Raw genomic sequence first — 21,198 nt, forward strand, 5'->3', positions numbered from 1 at the left:
CCGCCACAAGCCCCCCCAACAGAGCTTGGGTACAGGCCTGGCACTCTCTGGGCCAGGACCCATGGGCCGTCTTGCTGCGGGCTCCTACTGTTCTGAGCTCAGGGTGCTGCCTACGGGCACAGCTCCCTCCCAGCCCCATGCAGCCCTGGGCGGCAATTTGCACATGTCCCCTTGGCTCCCTGGCCACCTGTTTCCTAGCCTTTCATTCCCCCTGCCTCCCCGCCCTCAGGTCCTGCTGACGGGCAGAGCCAGGAGCACTGAGGGTTAACCACGGCAGGCGGATTTCCGCCCAGCTAATCCGGCACGGGGCTTCCACAGCAGATTAGGGGCGCTGAGCCACGGGGCACAGGGCCAGAGCAAACATCTGCACGCTCCCTCCCAGGGGATTAGGGGCTTTATCTGGTCAGAGGCCCCACGCAGCCCACCCTCCCCAGCACAGCCCCATGGATCGCCCCTCCCAGCACCCCCACCACAGAGCGCTAGTTGGGGTGGGGGACAGGGAACAGAGATTTCTGCCTCCACCTCATCTAGCCTGTGGGTCGAGCCAACCCAAGCGCCCCCTGCGCCCCCACCCACCAAGCTGGCCCCTGCCTCCCCCAGCCGGCCACAGCCCAGGCTGGAGACAAAGAGAGATGGGGGGGTGGGAGGGGGTATGTTCAGCAACCACAGTAATAAGCCCTGTATGTTTCCTGCAATGGATTCCTGGCTCTGCTCCCCCCACCCCACCGAGCCCCAGCTCCGCTTCCCCCCACCCCGCAGAGCCCCAGTTCTGCTCCCCAGTCCTGCTCCCCACCCAGCCCTGCAGAGCCCCAGCTCTGCTCCCCCCTGCACTGCGGAACCCCAGACGTGCTCCCCCCTGCCCCACCAAGCCCTGGCTCCTCCCCCACCCCACCGAGCCCCAGCTCCGCTCCCCCCGCCCCGCAGAGCCTCAGCTCTGATCCCCCCCGTCCTGCTGAGCCCCGGATCTGTTCCCCCCACCTACCCTGCCCTGTGGAGCCCCAGATTTGCTCCCCCACTATCCCCGCAGCCCCAGCTCTGCTCTCCCCCTGCCCTGCCCTGCCCTGCCCTGTGAAGCCTTGGCTCTGCTCCCCCACCACCCCAGGAGCACTGAGGCCTGTGCCAGAGTCACCTGCACTGGATGAGGGAGATGCACTGTCAGCCCGGTGCAGCCTGGAAAGGTGACTTTGGGAGCCTGCAGATCCAGCCCCTGCAGTGGGGCCGCTCGGGGGTGAGAGGATCCGGCCCTGAGGGAGGGACGCCCGCTGGCTGCCGAGGGAGGGGGGTGCATGTGTGGCAGCAAAGCCTGGAGGCCCCAGACCTGCAATGCAGGGAAGGGAGCAAGCTCCAGGGCTGCCAGGGCCCTTTCACACCGACTGCAGCCTCTGGGAAGGGACCCCTGCTAGCCTGCACCCCCAGGGCCAAGCTCCCCACACAGCTTCCGGCCCCTCGTCTGCACCAAGCCCAGCACCAGCTCCCACCACTGCTCCAAGACCAAGGTCCTCTTCGGCCAGGGTGAGGGAACCCTGGCAAGAGGGGAGCAGCCCCCATGCCCATGTCCTCCACCTCTCAGTCCCAAGCACAGTCCAAGGGCACACAAAGCCAGTGGCAGAGACAGGAAGGGAAACCAGGAGTCCTGACATGGCCCCTGCCCTAACCGCCAGCCAGGGGGTGCCGGCTCCCATCCACCTTGGGAAGGCTCAGCCGCTCTTCCTGGTCCGTCCCCGCAGCATGAAACTAACCCTTGCCCCGCTGTCAGCTCTGCCCTAAGTCACTGGGTCACAGCCCCCACCCCTGGGCGGATGAGGGGTTTACCGAGAGTCTCAGCCCCCCTTGACTGATAACTGCCCACATGCTCCAGGTCCCACCCAGGCGTTACCAGACCCAGCTGGGACTAGAACCCAGGCTCTCCAGCTCCACAATGCAGTAGCAGGCCCAGCCTCTAGGGGGCAGCACGTCTCCTACACACACAAGCTAGGATGTCACAGGGACCGTACCACCAGGAACAAGCTGAGCAGGGTCCTGCACAGACCCACCAGGGCTGGGCTGTTCCTATCATTGCTAGGATGTGTCAATGGCCCAGCCCGGAGCAGCCCCCTGGATGCTAGTATCACAGGGGCAGCCAGCTCCCACAGCCCTGCCCGTCTTCCCACCCACCCTTAGGAAAGGACCCTGGTCCTTCTGTGACAGTGAAATTCAGCCTAGGGCTCAGGGGGTCCCTCCTCTCTTTAGCCATGGTGGCCCAGTCCTGGACTCGCTCCCATGGGAGAGCCTCCTGCCACGTCTCGATTAGCAACCAAACCTCACCAGAAGGGCAGAAGAGCTGGCACCCGTGCCATCCTGCCTGCGCTGCCAGCCTTGCTGTCCACCCATCTAGCCCAGCAGCAGGCCCCAAGTCCCACACACAGCCTAGGGCTGGGCTCAACCCCCCTCCCCACCTGGCCCAGAGTCCCAAGGGGGAATTTTCTATAATGTTTTAGGAAGCCCCTGTGTGCCTCAGTTTCCCCTGTATTTCGCATGGCTACCCAGTGCGGGAAGGGACTATTTGCTCCCAGGGCAGGTGGGGACACCTAGGTACCAATGTCGCTGGCTGCCTGAGCCAGGATGGGTCATTAAAAAGGACTGGCCGAGGCGACCCCTTATCAATGGAGAATCCGTGAAGACAATGGCAAAGCCAAACACCAGGACACTGACACCCAGCACCCAGGGAGATGGATTCCACTCCCTCACCCCTGGGGAAGTTGGGCATAGACCCAGCAGAGAACAAAGGACAGGGAAGGTGTGTGGATAAAAGTTGGCTGCTGGGAGTTGAGACTCTCACCAAGGAGGGCAGACACAGACAGACAGAGCCTGACCTACAGCTTGGCAGGGCCCCAGGCTGAGGACTCCAGTGTTGGGCTCCAGGGGACACAGCTGGGCTGGGGGAGGTGAGGGGAGCATCCGGCCTTGAGGAGAGGACCTGGCTGCACCAGGTGGGGCAGGAGGGGTAGAGCCCCGAGGGTCAGTCTCAGGAGGCCCCTAGGCTGCCCAGGAGGAAGTGAGACCCCCTGGGGGTCCGGCACATTAAAGGGGTCCCTCCAAGGGCCTGTCCCAAAGCTGGGGTGTGGCACCAATCCTGGGATCCAGGACAGGCCCTCACAGCATTTTGCAAACGGGGAAGCAGAGCCCTACACTCTGATGCCAGGAGGCTCCATTACCCCCTTGGGACAGATGAGGAAACTGAGGCACATGAAGGGACAAGCCCATGATCACAGCATGAGCCAGGAACAGACCCCAGGAATCCTGACTCCCAGCCCCCAGCTCTAACTACTAGACCCCACCCTCCTCCCAGAGCTGGGGATAGAACCCAGGAGTCCTGACTCCCAGCCCTGTGCTCTAGCCATCAGATAAGGCTTCCTGGGCAGTGGGAAGAGACAGGCTGGTTTCACTTGCTTTAAGGGAGCGAGGCTGAGCTGAGAGCTCCCCGGGGTAATATTTGAATGTGCTGTCATTGGCTAGTTCCCCCCACATGGCCAGGCCTGTCTTTCTCGGTCAGTGCCTGGTGCGGGCACCCCTGAGTGGATTAGCAAAATACAATTCTACAGGGTGGCACAGGCTGGTAGAGTCATGGCACACCTAGGAAGCCCCCTTTGAATCCTGTCCCTGCCTGCTCTACCAAAGGCTCCCCCTCTCCTCGCTGCTGTCTGCAGAGCTCAACCCCAGAGGTGGCTGCATTTCACTGGGGCACAAACAGCCACGAGACCCTTGAGCTCTGGCGAGATTTCACAGGCACATTAAAACAGCCCTTGGGATTCCACAGCTCGGCAAGATCCCCGGGGTCCAGGAAGCGTGTGACGATTCCCCTCCCACACTTCTGCCCAGCAGAAACCCAGCCCTGGGAATGGAGGCAGCAGAATGGAGGCCAGCGGCTGGCTCCGTGCGCTGGGCCGCAGGCATCACGCAGCCTATGGAGCACGGTGCCGGCTCACCGGGGAGGGGATGTAGCTACATCTTGTCATCAATAGCCAGCAAGCAAACCCCCAGGGCTAGTAGATAATGGCTTGGAATAAACCCAGAGCCAGGAATAGCTCCCTTGGCGCTGACCCGTCTCCCAGGCCGGAGCGGGGCAACTCCTTTCATGTTCCTGGCCACGATTAGATGCGCTAATGGCCCTGCCCAAGTCGTCCCCTGCCCTGCCAAAGAAACCGGCCCAAGGACTCGCCCCTGCTGCACTCTGCCTTGTCTGTCTGCTCCTGTCCCCAGCCCCTCTCGGCGCAAGAGCATCCTCCATTGCAGCTCCAGAGCTGCCTCTCTGCATCGCTCTGCCTCCTCAGCTCTTCCCCCGGCCGTCTGGCCAGGCATTTCCTAACAGCGCTGCCTGGCCAGGAGCCTGAGTAACAGGCAGTGTGAAACCACGGCCCGGGAGCAGCTGGGAGCCCGGACTCCTGGGTTCTATTCCTGGCCAATCCCTTCCCCGCTCTCTGCTTCAGTTCACCCCACCTCTAAAAGCAGGCGCAGCAACGTGGAGCCAGCAGGCCGGAGGGATTGGAGCTCAATTACCAGTCATGCAGCGTTTGGGTTCTCAGGAGCCAGGGTTGAGGGAATTGCTGCCAGCAAGCAGGGACTGGGCCCTAGCTGGACAAGGCAAAAGAGAAAGGGCTGGTTTATAATGGCTTCTTCGTGGGGGTGGGGGTGGGGGTGGAGCTGGGGGATCTGCTGCAGTTCCCGGCACAGCCCCCGGCTGAAGGACAGGAGCCATCTCCTCTGGGGGTGGGGAGGGGAATTACCTCCAGAGTTGCCAGCTCTCAAGAGCTTTAGCAGAGGCGCCCAGCTAGCAGAGGGCTCTTTGCCCAGATGGGCTCGCACGGCCGCCTGGGAAAGGACCCTCGTGGCAAGTGCTCCCCACAAGCCCCCTGCGGTTCTGCTTTCACACCCAGACACCCCCCCCCCCAGCACATTCCTCACGTACTCGACTCCGAGACCTTCTGTCACTGCCCGGAGCAGGAAGCTGGAAGCCAGGATGCCTGGGTTCTAGTCTCACCTATGGGAAGGGGAGTGGGGTCTAGTGCTTAGGGAAGGAACCGGGAGTCAGGATTCCTGGGTTCTGTTCCCAGCTCTGGGAGGGGAGTAGGGTTCAGTGGCTAGGGCAGGGGCCTGGGGATCACTATGCTCAAGGGGTCCCAGGGATGGATTTCCAAAGGGGTTGAGCCCCCTTACAGCTGGGATCGTGTGTGCTCAGCACCCTGACAGGCCAGTATCAGCTGAGTGACCTTGGGCGAGTCCGCCTCTGTGCCTCAGTTTCCCTAGCTGTAAAATAGGGGCACTTCTCCATCTGCCTGGGGGCTGCGAAGCAAAGTGCGTCACGGCATGTTTACAAACCTCCTCCAGCCCCTGGCTCCCGGCAGGCAGTGAAAACCCACAGAGGGGGCTGTGAGGAAAGTGGAACAGGAGAGCACCTGGGGTTTCCTGGGAGTTAAAGGTACCTCCCACCACCCAGCCACCCGCCTTTGGCTGAGCAGACACCAAACCACTGGGCTGGTCACGGATACAGCTAGGGACCAGCTGCTGGATGCTGTTAAGGGAGCTGGGTGGCTCTGCTATGGGGGGATCCCTACCTCTCTGTGGGAGTGAGGCAGTCTGTAGCGCTGGTGCAGGAGGGGCTGCCTAGCGCTTGGAGGTCGCCGTGAAGGGACCCCGAGGAGGGTGTGGGGCGGTGACACTCCCGGAGACCCAAGCGCAGAGGAGACGGGAAACACGGTCTGCGTCTCAAAAATAAATGAGCAAAACCACCATCAGGAAAAGAACGACGGAGGGGCTGCGGGGAGCCAGGGAAGGGGGTGCAGGGAGCCAGGGGGCGCTGTAGCGAGGCAGGCGGGGAGGGGTACAAGGGGAGCGGGGGGCTGCGGGACCCGGAAAGGGGTGCAGGTGGATGTGGGAAGCCGCGGGGGCCGGAGAAGGGCGCGGGGGACCGGCCTTGCGGGGCTGGGCAGGGACCCTGGAGGATGAACGCGCTGGGAGGAGGAGATCGGGGGGATGGGGAGCCAGACTCCCCCCACCCCGTCCGGGACACCTGCCGCCCCCCGCGGGGCCGCGCTCCCCAGGGCAGCCTCCGGCGAGCCGGTCCCGCAACGCGTCGCGCCCCCTTACCCCGCCTGCCGGGGGCGACGCCGCGCTCCCCCCAGCCCCGCCGGCGCCCAGCCGCGGCGCTGATCCCGGCCGAGTCCCCGGCGCAGCCCGGCAGCGGGCGGAGCCGCCGGCCCGGGGCGGAGCGAGCAAGAGGCGCCCACCCCGGCGCGCCGCCAAGCTGCGCTGCGCCCGGGGCAGGAGCAGCGGGCCCGGGCCCTGTGCTCCGCTCAGCGGGGGCACCTGGGGCAGGGCGGTGAGCGCTCAGCCCTGTACGGCCCCGGGGCACAGTCCCGCTGGGCCGGGGCAGGGCTGAACAGAGGCCGGGCGCTTCAATCCGCCCCACCGGCGCTGCGCAATGACCCTGCTGGACCCCAACTGCCCCGGCCGCATTTGAACCGACCCTGATCCCTCTGCAACGCTGGGGGCCTGAGAGCCGCAGAGCCCCTGGCCCTACCCCAGATGGCGGCTGCGCCCTGCCTGCCTTTCTAGGCGGGACGTGGGTTAACGGCGGACTGATCCCCATGGCGGGGGGGTCCTAGATGGCTCAACCCATTTCGCCAAACACTTTGCCTCTGGGCTTCGCCCAGCCTGGCCAGTGCCAGCCCCTAAGGGCCTCGTGCCAGCCACTTACCAGCAACTGGAAGGGGGGGAGAGGGAGGGTTCAGGGTGGAAGAGCCAAACTTCCTGCTCCCTACACCCCCCGACACCGGGACCCCCTGCCATGCAGCAGCCTGAGATGGCAGGGGGCCCTGAGCTCCCCGCAACGCCCTAGAAGAGGACAGGCCGCGTCGCTCTGCGGCCCCTCTGCTGTGTGGGTGCAGCCAGCTCCTGCTGGGGTGCCTGGAGAGGGGGGAGCTCAGGTGTAGCTAGCACAGCTGGGTGGGGAGCCGGCTGGGTGCCATAATAATCTAATCAGGCCCTCGTGGAAGCCAGGCGTCTGCTACACCAACAGCTCATATATTATTTTAATCTATACATAACCGCTAATGTAATGGGCCTCTGATCTAAAGCAACAGCAGCCCCTCCCGTGGGCTGAGGCCTGATGAACGCATACTTCTCCCAGACCTCCCTGTGCGGGGCTGGCTGGTTCCCCGCACCGAGCCAGGGGCTCCCAGCACAAGCGAGAGAGATAGGAAGGGTCCTCACTGCCTAAAGTTGCCGGGCCGTGCTGCCCCATCCCCAGCCGACTGAGGAACTCGTCAGCACCCTGCTGGTGCCACTGACGCTGTGGGGATAGAGGAGTTAGCGGCAGGCAGGTCCTGCTCTCAGGCGGCTGAGCCATCCCCAGGGCGTGCAATGGGCACCATAATCCCCGTCCTCCCTCCCCCCCACACACACATACATGCTGGCTGACCAGCAGGGAGCCGAGTTTTCTGTGATTAAAAAAACCCCAAAATTCTCCGATTAAAAACCCCCATAAAAATCTGTAAAAAGAACAGGAGTACTTGTGGCACCTTAGAGACTAACAAATTTATTAGAGCATAAGCTTTCGTGGACTACAGCCCACTTCTTCGGATGCATCTATGCTTATGCTCTAATAAATTTGTTAGTGTCTAAGGTGCCACAAGTACTCCTGTTCTTTTTGCGGATACAGACTAACACGGCTGCTACTCTGAAACCTATAAAAATCTGTGTTTTTCCGCAATTAAAATGAAACACAGAACTTTACCACAATATGGGAGGGACCAGTGGAACCCCGTGAACTCCATTTGTCCGATCTAAGGGGACCAGGCCCAGATCGGATAATCAGAAATTCAGATAATCTGGAGAGCTTCAGCCCTGGGCCGCGGGGCTCCTGCTGTCAGTCTCACACAGCAGGGCTCAGGCTTCACCTGACAGTTGGAGCTCGGCCCCCTGGGGCCCACAGCCTGAACCGAGTGCTCAGGACCCACGGCCCAAACCCTGCCACCCAGGGCTGATGGCCTGAGTCCTGTTTCCCAGAGCCAGCCCCAGTTCGGTGAATACAGGGAGCCGGCTAATGGAGACTGGCTAAACAAGGTTCAGATGTTTCTCTTTTTTCACAAAGTGTAAAAAGGCTAATTCAGCGTTTTCCCCTGGCACACAGCTGTCAAGGTTCCCTGCTGGTCAGACACAGCCCGGCAGCACTCATGACACTTGTGCATCAGACACGGGCTGTCGTGCAGGCCCAGTGAAGGGCCTACAGATGGAGAGTCCTTCTCCGCACCAGGGGCATAGCCATGGCTGGACCTGAGTGGGCCATGGCCCACTCACTTAGCATCCAGGCCCACCCAAATCAGGGCGAAAGCCCCCTGAATCCACAGACTGGGAGGGAAGGAGTTGTCCCAGGTTGGGGGGGGGTCTGGGTAGGGCTAGTGCTGGGGCCGGAGACCGGAGCAGCAGCATGCAGCGCCAGCAAGGGGGATGTGGCCAGCTGGGCGGACGGACACTGAGCCAGGGGCAGGAGGAGCGGCTGGAGTTTGAGCCGCGGTTGGGCTTTCCTCTGCCCCATGGGTGAGCCCCACAGCCTGTGTGCCCCGGGCAGCCTCATCTTCTGGCACCTGCTAAGTGGTAAGGACCGGCTAGACAGGGTGGGGGGAGGCAAGCCCCCCATCCCTCCTACCCCCCTTCATTGCCTGCCCTCCTGAAAGTCAGGGCGCACCCAGGTTTCCTGTCCTAGCTACACCCCTGCTCCGCACAGCCCTTAGCCTGGAGAAGAGCAACAAACTCCCAGCCCTTCTACAGACTGTGCTCGAGTCTTCTGCACCCTTCACCACCAATCCCCAGAGCCCCCCTCTGCGATGGAGGCAGCTCGCGCTCTCAAGACAGCTGAGGGGCTGGACAAGGTAACTTCAGGCAGAGCAGGGAGAGAACCCAGGACTCTAAAACAGCTGCACCCACTTTGCCATGCTGCCTTTCAGGGGGCGCTGCCCCATTATGTGCTTGTCTACCCCATGTGACGACAGATGGGTTTCCGTCCCTTTCCAGGGGCCAGATCGCAAGGGGAGGTTTAGGAATCTGCCGCTTGGTGTTGTCCTTTAACTCAAGTGGCAGTGGCTTGCGCTTTTAGTGCCAGAGAGCCCAGGCTCGTGCCTTGCAGAGGACCCAGTCCCATTGTTACACTTGGCTATGGGACCTTTACCCAGTAGGCTGCACCCTGCTGCCAGAGCTGGACAGCCTCGGCCCCAGCGCGGTCACAAATACCTGTGCGCAGCTGGGGTGCTCTGTGGTTTGTCGCCTCCTCTGTGATCCCAGCACCCAGCTGTCTGCAGCTGTTGCCCTCGGGAAGGGGGTAGCCTGCTGGGCTGGGCCAGGCCGGGGAGACAGACTAAGGAATGGTGCCTGTGAAGTGGCTGTGCTTTGGGGAGGGTTGTGTTCAGAGGTGAGGTCACTGTTTGTTTTACTGGTGTATTCTGAGTGATTTGGTTCATGGGTGCCAACTCGTTCAGAAGAGGGAGGGGCCCCTCCTTAGTGGGTTGTGGGGAGGAGACGGGGATCAGAGAGACCAGGCCCGGGCTGGGCCAGCTCCCCAGATCGCAGAACCGGGTTTAATAAATGTGTCTTTCCTGAGAGCCAACTCTGTGCGGGGGGGAGGTCAGCGGGGGGGACCGGCTGCCTCGGGGCAGTGAGGTGGGCTTGGGGGTGGAGGGGGGGTTGTCTCAGCTCCTACATCACAAACTCCCCCCCGCAATTAATGGACCAACTCAGCCGGGAGTTGCTGGAGCCGTCAGGGAGGCAGAACTGCCCCAGACCTGGCCCCCTGCAGGAGAGGCCCCCCATATTTGCCCATATGCAAATTAGGTGCAAATATACAAACGTTCTCCTTACATAAAATGCAGGATGCTCCTGTCCCCGGCTGCAGGTGTCCCAGACCAGTGGCCTCTCCCCTGTGCTGCGGCCCTGTGACAGGGGCGCCTGTGCTCAGCGGAGCAGCAGCTGCTGCATGGTTATGGTGTCAGCAGTGGGCTCGGGAGCGCTCAGCAATCTGCACTAACTCTGTGGGCAGACGTCCAGCAGCCTCCGATCCCTGAGCCTTGGCCACCCAACACAGCCACCTCTCAGCCCCGCTCTGAAGCTGGGCTGTGTCACAGATCCACAGCTCGGTGTTCGCCTGGGGCCCGGGCTCCCTTCTGCCTTCTCACTTAGCTGAGGTTCCAAATGGATGCTGGATCCCCCCGTTGTGTCTGTTGAACATTGCCTGTGCCACACTCACCCCAGAGGTGGCTGCATTTCAGTGGTGGCTGGACGTACGCTAAGGGAAGGCCAGCAGAGTCCAAAGGGAAAGGGACAGACCTGAACTGGTTGCTTTGGGAACTGCCTTTAAAACTTTTAAAACCAAACCCAAACCAAACGACCCCAGAACACAGACAAACACTCCAAGACCACCACAAGCAGCCCCCGAAAAGGAGAGACAGACCCACTAAGGTGCCCTAGCTGCTGCTAATCTGTATGGTGTGGAAGGAAGATGCCCAGAGACGAGGGTGATGGGCAGCAGCAGCCCCAAGCCCTCAGGCTGAGTAAGTTCTGCAACCAGTTTGGCGAGCACGGCAGGCCCTTCTACTTCACAGGGACCCTAGGAACAGATCCAGCACAATCCTCCAGCCCTGCCTGTGCCCCTCACTCCTGAACCGCAGCCCCCACCTCTACTGTTCCAGTCCTGGCTGAAGCCCTCAAGGGAACTGGGTTTTGTAAAATACTCAACAGTGGATGTTCTGCCCCAATGCCAAGCAGGGCTCTGCGCACACTGAGCCAGACACTGCCTCAGGTGCACTAAGCTGGGAGCCAGGTGGCCTTGGTTCTGGTCTCACCTCTACTGACTCCTAGGGATTCTTCTGCACACTTAACAGTTCTCAATATTCACCAGCATTAGACCCCCATTTTAGAGATGCTTATAGGGAGGTTACACAAGGTGAGTTGAAGCCAGCTGGGAAACGAATCTGAGTCTCTTATTACAGCAGACACAAGTCTTAGCCACTCAGCCACATCACCTTTCAGATTAACTGTGCCAAACATACGTGCTTCAGTTATCCCACCTCTAATCAATAAAGCACTCTCCTCTTCCAGAGTAAGGGATAGAACCCAGGAGTTCTGGCTCCAAGCCCCCCCTGCTCTAACCTACCAGACTCCACTGCTCTCCCAGAGCCATAAATTGAACCCAGGAGTCCTGACTCCCAGACACCCCTCCCTACTTTAATCCACATTCCCCGCCCAGATCCCGGAAAAGGACCCAGGAGTCCTGATGCCAAGCCCCCCTGCTCTAACCCACTAGCCCCCACTCCCTGCCCATGGATAGAACCCAGTTATCCTGCTCTCCAGTTGTCTAACACAGTGGTCTCCAAACTTTGTTGATCGCACACCCCTCTCAGTAAACATTTTTTGAGCATGCACCCCCTGCCGCGTATCCTCAAGGATCCTCTTGCGCATCCCTAGGGTGCGGGGCTAACAAACAGGTGTGGGGTATTTTTTGCCCATCTTCAAACAGGGTATTTGAAGTGGAAGCCAGATTGCCAAAGTTCCTTCTCCCTGAGTTGCCCGTCACCACGGCATCTGGGCCCTCGTGCCTCTAAAGAGCTAATTTCCAGAGAGTGGGCATGATGTAATGCTACACCCCCTTAAAGTGCCAACGCTCCACCCAAAGGAGAATGCTTATTTGGTGTCCCATGGCTGACACTGCACCCTCCTGGGACCACCTTGCCCCACAGACCTAGACCAGGCTGGCAAGGGCACGCCAGGGCTGGCAGAGAGAGAGCTGTGGGGGTCAACCCCAGCCCCAAGCTGGGGACAGAGGGGCAAGGCCAGTCAGGCATGGTGGGCACAGAGTCCTAGTCCCACTGCCCCAGCACCAACACAGACTGCTAGACAGACAGACACTAGCTGCCTCCTGTGGCTATAAAATGCCAGGGTGGCTAGTGGGCCCTGGCTTGGCTTCCCAGGCCCTCCAAGGTTCTGGGCCAGCGTTATCCCAGGGAGGGGACCTTTCCCTGCTGTCGGCTGCTCCCTCCCCGTGGGGCGGAGCCTGGGGACAACTGTGGGAAGCCTGGCTCCAGTTAATGGGTGTCATGAGCTGAGCGTGACTCAGCAATGTCCCATCACCCCAGCCCTAGATATGTGCCACAGCAAGGCTCTGGGGGGCTGAGTGAGGGGCCCTACCCCCTGAAGCCCAGCCCAGGGCACACAGTCCCAGCAGCACCTTCCCCACAGCTGGAGTCTGGGGCCCTGGGTGAGTCTCTGCCAAGGGGCTGCAGCCGCGCCCCAGCTGAGGCCAGGTCTATGGGCCAGGCCTGGCTGGGCTGTGCGGACAGGGCTCCCCCAAGGGCAGGGCAGGGCAGGCCGGTGGGATGAATGCCCACAACCATCCCAGTCATGGGAAAGGCTGAACAAGGGCGACCGAGACGCTGGCTTGGACTGACCAGGCCCCTGGATCGAACTCCAGAGTGTGTGAAGATCCTGCCCGGGACCCAGAGCCGCGTGGGGCTGGAAACCAGCCCCCCAGCACTGGTGTGTCGGAAATTAGGCCTATGTGGTGGACAAACGAATGGGGGCACTGGCGAGTCCCCCCACCACTCCCTAGTGTTGGGCTCCTTAAAGGAAGAGCTTTTGGAGCCGGGGGTGGAGCCGGGGGTGCAGCTGGATGGACATGACTGCACCAAGAGCTGGCTGAAAGGAGGGGAAGGGGTGAGCGGTACCACCTACCAGCACCCTGCCGACCCTTACAGGCACCCCAGCCAGCCTGGGCCAGAGAGGCCATGCCAACACCAAGCCAGGAGCCAGCCCGTAGCCCAGGCAGCCCTGCTCTTGTGTGTGCTAAACACAGGTGTGAGGACACCAGGCAGCACTTCAGGCTCCTGAGCCCTCCCAGCCCGTGGGTCTGAGCTCAGGTGGCTGGCCTGAGTCTCTGTCCACACTGCTTGTTAGCGCGAGCAGGTCTGCCTGGGCCAGGGATTCATGGACACATCCAGAGAGGGACCCACTGCCTGTCTGCCTGGGCCAGGGCACGTGCACACACCCAGAGAGGGACCCACTGCCTGTTTGTCTGGGCCAGGGCACGTGGACACACCCAGAGAGGGACCCACTGCCTGTTTGCCTGGGCCGGGGCATGTGGACACGCCCAGAGGGGAACCCATTGCCTATCTGCCTGGGCCGGGGTATGTGGACACGCCCAGAGGGAGACCCACTGCCATCAACACCTCCAGCTAAATCCCAACTACCACATGGGACATGAGACTTTGTGCCTCCGCTCCGCATCCCCTGCTGCCATGTGTCTCTTTCCCTTCCCCATCTTATTGCTCCTCTTTCCTCGCCTCCCTGTTTACCGTCTGCCTCATCAGAGTCTGGCTTCGCTGCCAAGACACTATATTTTGCAACACGGCTTCAAGCCTGTGCCCAGGGGAAGAGAAGAGCAATGCCTCAAATTTGCCGGGTCTTGGCCTGGCTCATCAGCCTGTGGGCCAGGATGTAACACTGCAAAGGAGAGAGACGCTGCTGGTCTCCTTCCCTCTGTGGGCGTTTGTTTTGTTTTGTTTTGTCTGCAGGGAAACGGGATGGGACTTTAACAACAGCAGCAGCAGCTCCATCCCAGCTCAGCCAGCGGCTCCGTCCCCCAGCCAAAGGCCAGTTACTCCCATGGCTGGTCCATCCAGGAGCCTGCCAGTCAGACACGGGTTTTCTTGTCACCCACCTCGCTGAAGGGCTGGGGCCAGGCATCAAGGGGTGCTGGTCTGAGAAAAGCCTTGAATACCTTACAACTCAAAGGCTTTCACTGGCTTTTCTTCTTCCCCTGGGCTTTCATACAGGCTTCCCGGGCTGTTCTGGGGGTGTTTGCCATGGCACTGCCCAGCTGAGAGCTCTGATAACCAACCCCCGAACCCTGTCTGATGCTGGACACAGCCTGGGGCATGGTCACCCCTTGCACTCATTGGACCCCTATATTCCATTTAAACTAATACAACAGCACCCCCTGGAGGTCAGGGGATGTACAGGGTATGGCACCTCTGGGGCAGGGGACACGTGGGGCCTGGGCACTCTGATGGGAGGGCAGGGGACCATGGGCATGCTGGAGGGGGAGAGGATGTGTGGGGTACGGGCACCTAAAGCCCTTGGTAAATCCATCCCTGTTTGTCTGTTAGGCCTGGGCAGGACTTGGCGGGGCTCTGTGCTCTAACACCCCCTCCCCCCCGGCTGTATCTCTCAGAGCACCCAGCTCTGCCACGGGCCAGGATCCTGCAGGGGCACCCTGTCCCTCGCCACTCCACCCAGGTGCATCCCCGTCTCCCCTGCTGTCAGGTGTTCCCCAGCCCTCGCTTGCCCAGACAGGGGGAGGGGAAAGGGAGAAGTGAGGCAGAGTCCTACCCGAGCCTGCAGGGCAGGGCATGGTGGCAGCCAGGGCCTTACCGTGCTGAATCCCGGGAACAGGCCCACGGCTGGCTGCGCCTCCATGGGGAAGGGCAGGAAGTGCTTGATGTCCAGTGGCGGCTGGATCATGGCGGGGGGCGCACGCAGCATGGCGGGGAGCGGGGCCGCCCGGCTCAGGCTCCCTAGACAAGAGACAAGGAGAAAGCGTTAGGAGCAGCATGGGGGGGCCCAGCGGGAGCCACATCTGCAATGGGGGGGGGGGGGTTCCCCATCACCCGCAGGGATCCGACATTCAGCTCCCAAACCACAGGCTCTGGGAGCAGCAGCTGCAACCTGCAGCTGGACACCAGGGGGCGCCAGGATCCCACACATACTAAAGCAGCCTGGGGTACAAGCTCAGCGGATGACGGCCTGGCCCATTAGGGTGACCAGATGTCGCCGATTTTATAGGGACAGTCCCAATATTTGGGGCTTTTTCTTATACAGGTGCCAATTACCCCCCACCTCTGTCCTGATTTTTCACACTTGCTGTCTGGTCACCCTCTGGCCCATAGATGCTGGAATTGGCGGGGGGGGGGGGAGGCGGCCTCACCCAGGCTCAAAGTGGTTTCCATCCTATACAGCGTTTACAGTTTGGTTCAGTGGCTCAGCCCCCTACTATACAAATTGTTCCAGCCCCCCTGGCCTGACCCGCCTGCAGAGGGAGCCCTCAGGACAAGGCAAGGGGCTCTGACCTGGTCAGCACAGCCAGGATACAGGCCTGAGCATCGCGGGCTGGGCCAGTCTGTGCCAGGCCTGGGACCGGCTCCCTGATTGCAGCACCCAGGTGCATTGGCCACAGGGCCGGGAACAGAACAAGTCCTGTGGGTGCAGGCGTGTGCTGCTCACTGCACCCACCAGCAACAGCACCTGGCCCAGCCGCAAAGGGATTCAGAGACCAAGAGGGAGTTAACCCTGAACATGCTGGGCTGTCACAGCAAGCCAAATGACTTGGGGGCTGTGGGTCGGGATTGAGGGGCACCGGCAGAGCTGGGTGTGGGGGAGCCCAGGGATGGGATAGCAGGGGATTATGGGATGGGACTAAGCAGCACTCGGGGGATAGTGCACACATGTGTGTAAGCATGAATATTTTTGCCCTTGCATGTGAACATGAGTGGGGGTTGCATGTTAGCATGTGTGGCGGGGAACACGTGCCCATCTGCGTGCAGCACAGTCTGGGAGGGCTGGGGCAAGTGGCACCCGTCTGGGTGCAGCTGGGTGAGAGACGCCCGTCTGGGCAGGGCCGGGCGAGAGGCCTGTCTGAGTGTGTCCCGATCTCTTCATCTCCAGAAAGGCCCCGTGTAGCCGAGCTCTTTAATCCCCTCCCCTACTCTGCACAGACACCAGTTCTAGGCGCCGACCCCCTCTCCTGTCTTGGTGGTGTGGCACCCCCTGGTGGTGGGACAGGGCAGTGCAGCCCTGCTCATGCCTGCTGATAAGGGCAGGGGCTGCCCTGGGAGTCTGGTGGGGCGGAGGAGGAGGGACCTGCACCTCAGGTCACGGGCCAGTGGAATGATCTCCCAGAATGCACTGCAGCAGGCCAGCCACCCTGTTCACATGCTCCCATACACATGGCCATGCACCCCTGACACACGACGGGCCCCCTTGCACACGTGACACACAACGCACCCCCCCTCCCCCCGTGCACAAGCGCTCAGTTGTGTGCTCAGGCACGCGTCACACCCCAGCAGCAGCCCCATGCAGCAGAAGGGCCCGGTGGAGGGGAGGTGGCTGGGGCCAGGGTGGAGCTGCTGGGGGCTGTCCCTGAGCACAGCCCCAGAGGGTATCTTACCAGTTCCCTGGCAGAGAACGGGGGCACCAAGGCACAGAGGCTGTGGGGCCTCCTGGCATTGCTGACTCCTGTGGGCAGGTCCTGGCTGGCAGGCCGAAGGGTCCTGCAGCGATTGCTGCTGGGAGCCCAGGCCCTGGGGGGCAGAGGGGTGGCTGGCAGTACCCCTGGCAGCACAACTAGCTGAATGTGTCTATGCCCCCTGCCTGGGGAGGTGGGATGGGGTTGGTCCGGTGCAGCGAGATTAGAGCTGCAAAGCCCTTCGCAACTCTCCCCCAACTCCCACCCTGGGGTCCCAGGCTCAGGGGGGTGTCTTTACCTAGGGGGCATCTCCTCCCCTCCCGCACTCTAGCATCATCAGAGAGCCCCACCCCCCACCTCCTGGCAAGGCCTGGGATCTGCCAGCGAGAGCCAAACCATCACAGTCAGTTTTGCTTCCCTTCCCTGGACAGCTGCAGTGGGCGCTGGGCTCCCAGGCCCATGGGGGGCAGCCAGGGTTGAGGGCAACCCCCTCCCTTAAGCTGCTTGTGGGGCCAGTTGGTGGCTCTCACCCTGAGGGAATGAGGCTGGGGGACAGGGATGGAGGGGCCCAGACGGGCGGGACACGCTCCCCGTGCTCACTGTAGCCCTTGCCGCTGGGCTGGTCAGTGGTAGCTGGGCTCAGCACCCCAGGGCCCAGCAAGGAAAGACGGGACCCTGGAGGGCTCCAGGGCCATGTTTCCCCCATGGGCTGGGCATACTGGAAGTCTCTGGCCTGAGGGCAGCTGCTTCACTCAGATCAGAACTGCCAGGACTCAGCGCAGACATGACCCCACTGCAGCCCCAAGCGTCACATGGCCCTGAGCAGCACCAGGCTGATTTGAGGAGCAGGGCCAGGCTGCCCTATGACATGGGGCTGGAGGGACGGGCCCCACTCTGCCGGGGGGAGCACACCTGCAGGGCCAGCCCAGCACCCCTAGGGGAGCCCCCAGGAGTCCTGCACGAGGGTCTGCCCCCCCGCAACAAACCCCACAGACTTAGGCCAGCTGCTGGGCCCTGCCCCACATCACAGCTCCCAAGGCTCCCTGCAAGGGATAGGGGGAAGGAGCATTATTACCCCCATTGCTCTACTGGGAACCCTTGGGGGGGCAGCATATCACACAGCAGAGAACCCAGGTGTCCTGCCCCCAGCCCAGCACCTTATCCATATGAGCACCAGCCCCATCAGAGCAGATGGGAAATCCCCTGGCCCACCTGTTGTCAGTAGAGGGCCATGGGGGCAGCAGGGCCTGGCTAACAGCCCCGGCCAATCTCCCCATGGCCTGAGCGGCAGGGAGGGGTCGGGGACACAAGGGGAGCCAGTGAAAAGGGGACGGAGGGTGGACTGGAGCCGCCAGCACCCGCTCAAGGGGTGCAGAGCATGGTACCTTGAGCCCCATGTCCCCCTGCCCCCCCAATCAAACCCAGGGGCTCATTTAGCCCAATAGCCCCCTCCTCACCCACCCAACCATACCCCACCAGCCCCGTGGGCCCAATAGCCCAGTATCCCTCCTCCCTCCCCCCACCGGTCAGCCCTATGGGCCCAATAGCCCGGTATCCCTCCCCCGGCCAGTCAGCCCCGTGGGCCCAATAGCCCGGTATCCCTCCCCCCTCCCCCTGCCGGTCAGCCCCGTGGGCCCAATAGCCCGGTATCCCTTCCCACTCCCCACGCTGGTCAGCCCTGTGGGCCCAATAACCCGGTATCCCTCCCCACTCCCCCCGCTGGTCAGCCCTGTGGGCCCAATAGCCCGGTATCCCTCATCCCTCCCACCACCGGTCAGCCACGTGGGCCCAATAGCCCGGTATCCCTCCCCCATCCCGTCAGCCCCGTGGGCCCAGTAGCCCGGTATCCCTCCCTCCCACCACTAATGTGCCCCAGATCAGCTCCTTCTCCCTGAGTACCCACTGCTCCCTTGTCTGCCATGCCCAGGGAAAGCAATGAGTCCATCTAACCTGGAGTCCTCCCCTCCCCCGCACCCCGCACCTCCCCACTAGAGCACGGCCCCATTGAGTCCATGCTGGCTCCTGACCTTGGCTCCGGTACAGGGTGCGACCCCCCCGCCCCGGTTCAGTCACGGAGCCAGACAACATCCTGGTTTCTGATCCCCCGTCTCAGGGGTCCTGGGGTCAGCAGAGACCCGAGGGACTGTGCCCTGGAAAGCGCGGCTGCCAGGCCCCCGCATGGCTCTTATGCCTCTAACCAGCACTTCCCCTCACCCCCGCGGGGCCGACGCAGCCAGGAGCAGCAGCCGGTTCCAGCCCAGCTCGCGGTACGCAGCCCTGGGGTCTGAGCCCAGCCAGGGCAGCCAGGGCCGCAAGACCCCGACGCTCTAGGACCTTGCACAGTGTTCACCAAGGAACCCAGCCCTCCCCCCCCGCCCCCCCCGGGCTCTGAGCTGGGCCCACCGGGCTGGGGGTTGTCACAACTACAGCAACAACTACAACAATGGCACCAGGTGCCTGCCAAGCGCCACGTCCTCTGGCTGGAAAATAGGAAGGAGGGAGAGGGCCAGGTTTCTGCCAAGGAGCCGGCTGCTGGGGTCGGGAGAAAGACCCTGGGCCTGGAAGGGGGGTTGGGTAAAAGGCCCCAAGGCTGGGGGCGGGGGAGGTAGAAACGTCCCAGGGATCAAGGAGGTTTAGGACCTAGGTGTCACAGTGGACGAGAAGCTGGATATGAGTCAACAGTGTGCTCTTGTTGCCAAGAAGGCTAACGGCATTTTGGGCTGTATAAGTAGGGGCATTGCCAGCAGATCGAGGAACGTGATCGTTCCCCTTTATTCAACATTGGTGAGACCTCATCTGGAATACTGTGTCCAGTTTTGGGCCCCACACTACAAGAAGGATGTGGAAAAATTGGAAAGAGTCCAGCGGAGGGCAACAAAAATGATTAGGGGTCTGGAGCACATGACTTATGAGGAGAGGCTGAGGGAACTGGGATTGTTTAGTCTCCAGAAGAGAAGAATGGGGGGGGATTTGATAGCAGCCTTCAACTACCTGAAGGGGGGTTCCAAAGAGGATGGAGCTCGGCTGTTCTCAGTGGTGGCAGATGACAGAACAAGGAGCAATGGTCTCAAGTTGCAGTGGGGGAGGTCCAGGTTGGATATCAGGAAAAACTATTTCACTAGGAGGGTGGTGAAACACTGGAATGCGTTACCTAGGGAGGTGGTGGAGTCTCCTTCCTTGGAGGTTTTTAAGGCCCGGCTTGACAAAGCCCTGGCTGGGATGATTTAGCTGGGAATTGGTCCTGCTTTGAGCAGGGGTTGGACTAGATGACCTCTTGAGGTCTCTTCCAACTCTGATATTCTATGATTCTATGATTCTAAGAAAGGCCCCAGAGCCTGGGGGTGGGGGGTCGGGAGAAAGGCCCCAGAGACAAGTGGGGTTGAGAGAAAGACCCCAGAGCCTGGGGGTGGGGGATCGGGAGAAAGGCCCCAAGACTGGGGGCGGGGGAGGGAGAAAGGCCCCAGGGACAAGGGGGGTTGGGAGAAAGGCCCCAGAGCCTAGGAGTGGGGGTCAGGAGAAAGCCCCAGGGACAATGGGGGTTGGCAGAAAGGCCCCAAGGCCGGGGGGAGGGGGAGGGAGGGGGAGTCGGGAGAAAGGCCCCAGGGCTGATCTGAATTCCCACCCCAGCACTCGCCCCTTGTCCCTGCAAACCGCTCCCCATCCCCCGGGGTTTGGCCGCCAGACTGCCGGGTTGTGAAACGTGATGGGGCTGGGGGAACGGACACTCCTGGCACCCTCTGCCGGTGAAGTGGAGGCGGCGTGCGCCACTGCACCTACCTGCTGCCCAGCTAATCTACATATGCTCTCTGGCTCCCCTATGGGTAAATGGGGAAACTGAATGGCTCCCTATATTTGCATCTAGGTCGTGGTGTCATAAAGCTCCCGGAACTGCACAGCCAAGCGGCTACCTGCGTGCCACACTGACCCTGTGCTGGGGGGTAGGAGAACATCCTGCAGGTTACCCCAAAGGGAAGTGGCCACCCTATGCTGGGAGGCCGCAGGGCAGGCACAGTGCCAAGCCTAAGGCAGATTCCTGATGTGGCAGGATGCTGCAGAGCCGGGGCTGCTGGGGCAGCTCCGAGCTCCCTCGGGGAGGGGGGGCACAAAGCATCCTGCAGCCAGATGCTAAGAGCAGCAGCCCGTCCAGTAATGGGAGCTCCAGCCCCCCGCTCCATAGTAGCACCAGGATGGCCAGGTCTGGTATCGGACAGAAGCGAGTGTTCAGGGAGGAGGCCACGCAGCAGAGCTGGGTGATGGCAGTTAATGGCAAAGCCCTCGTAATCCCGCACATTGCTTGCTGCCTGGCTAGCTCCGAGCCGGCGTGGCTCACTGCTGCTTTGGTTCCGAGCTGGCATGTCTTGCTGCTGGCTTAGCTCCGAGCCGGCGTGGCTTGCTGCTGCTTTAGCTCCGAGCCGGCGTGGCTTGCTGCTGCTTTAGCTCCGAGCCGGCGTGGCTTCCTGCTGCTTTAGCTCCGAGCCGGCGTGGCTTCCTGCTGCTTTATCTCCGAGCCAGCGTGGCTTGCTGCTGCTTTAGCTCCGAGCCGGCGTGGCTTGCTGCTGCTTTAGCTCCGAGCCGGCGTGGCTTGCTGCCGCTTTAGCTCCGAGCCAGCGTGGCTTGCTGTCTGGCTAGCTCCGAGCCGGCGTGACTTGCTGCCGCTTTAGCTCCGAGCCGGCGTGGCTTCCTGCTGCTTTATCTCCGAGCCGGCGTGGCTTGCTGCTGCTTTATCTCCGAGCCGGCGTGGCTTGCTGCTGCTTTAGCTCCGAGCCGGCGTGGCTTGCTGCTGCTTTAGCTCCGAGCCGGCGTGGCTTGCTGCCGCTTTAGCTCCGAGCCAGCGTGGCTTGCTGTCTGGCTAGCTCCGAGCCGGCGTGACTTGCTGCCGCTTTAGCTCCGAGCCGGCGTGGCTTCCTGCTGCTTTAGCTCTGAGCCGGCGTGGCTTG

At 61.9% G+C, this 21,198-nt stretch overlaps 1 protein-coding gene across 10 annotated transcripts in view; it reads right to left on the bottom strand.

Moving 5' to 3' along the window:
- Positions 1 to 21,198, bottom strand: part of ZNF385A (zinc finger protein 385A) — a 72,491-nt gene that overhangs the window by 22,727 nt on the left and 28,566 nt on the right. For 2 of the 10 annotated variants that reach the window (XM_054012170.1, XM_054012168.1), the window contains exon 2: positions 14,410 to 14,594. In XM_054012170.1, coding sequence (XP_053868145.1) covers positions 14,410 to 14,594 — 185 coding nt within the window. Of the gene's footprint in view, positions 1 to 1,129; positions 1,269 to 4,476; positions 4,496 to 4,536; positions 4,605 to 4,945; positions 4,965 to 5,591; positions 5,838 to 6,123; positions 6,197 to 14,409; positions 14,595 to 21,198 lie in introns of those variants that run through there. The other 8 variants (XM_054012174.1, XM_054012171.1, XM_054012172.1 and 5 more) reach the window with 8 other exon arrangements.

Source organism: Malaclemys terrapin, chromosome 23 (assembly GCF_027887155.1).
Source record: "Malaclemys terrapin pileata isolate rMalTer1 chromosome 23, rMalTer1.hap1, whole genome shotgun sequence".
NCBI lineage: Eukaryota > Metazoa > Chordata > Testudines > Emydidae > Malaclemys > Malaclemys terrapin.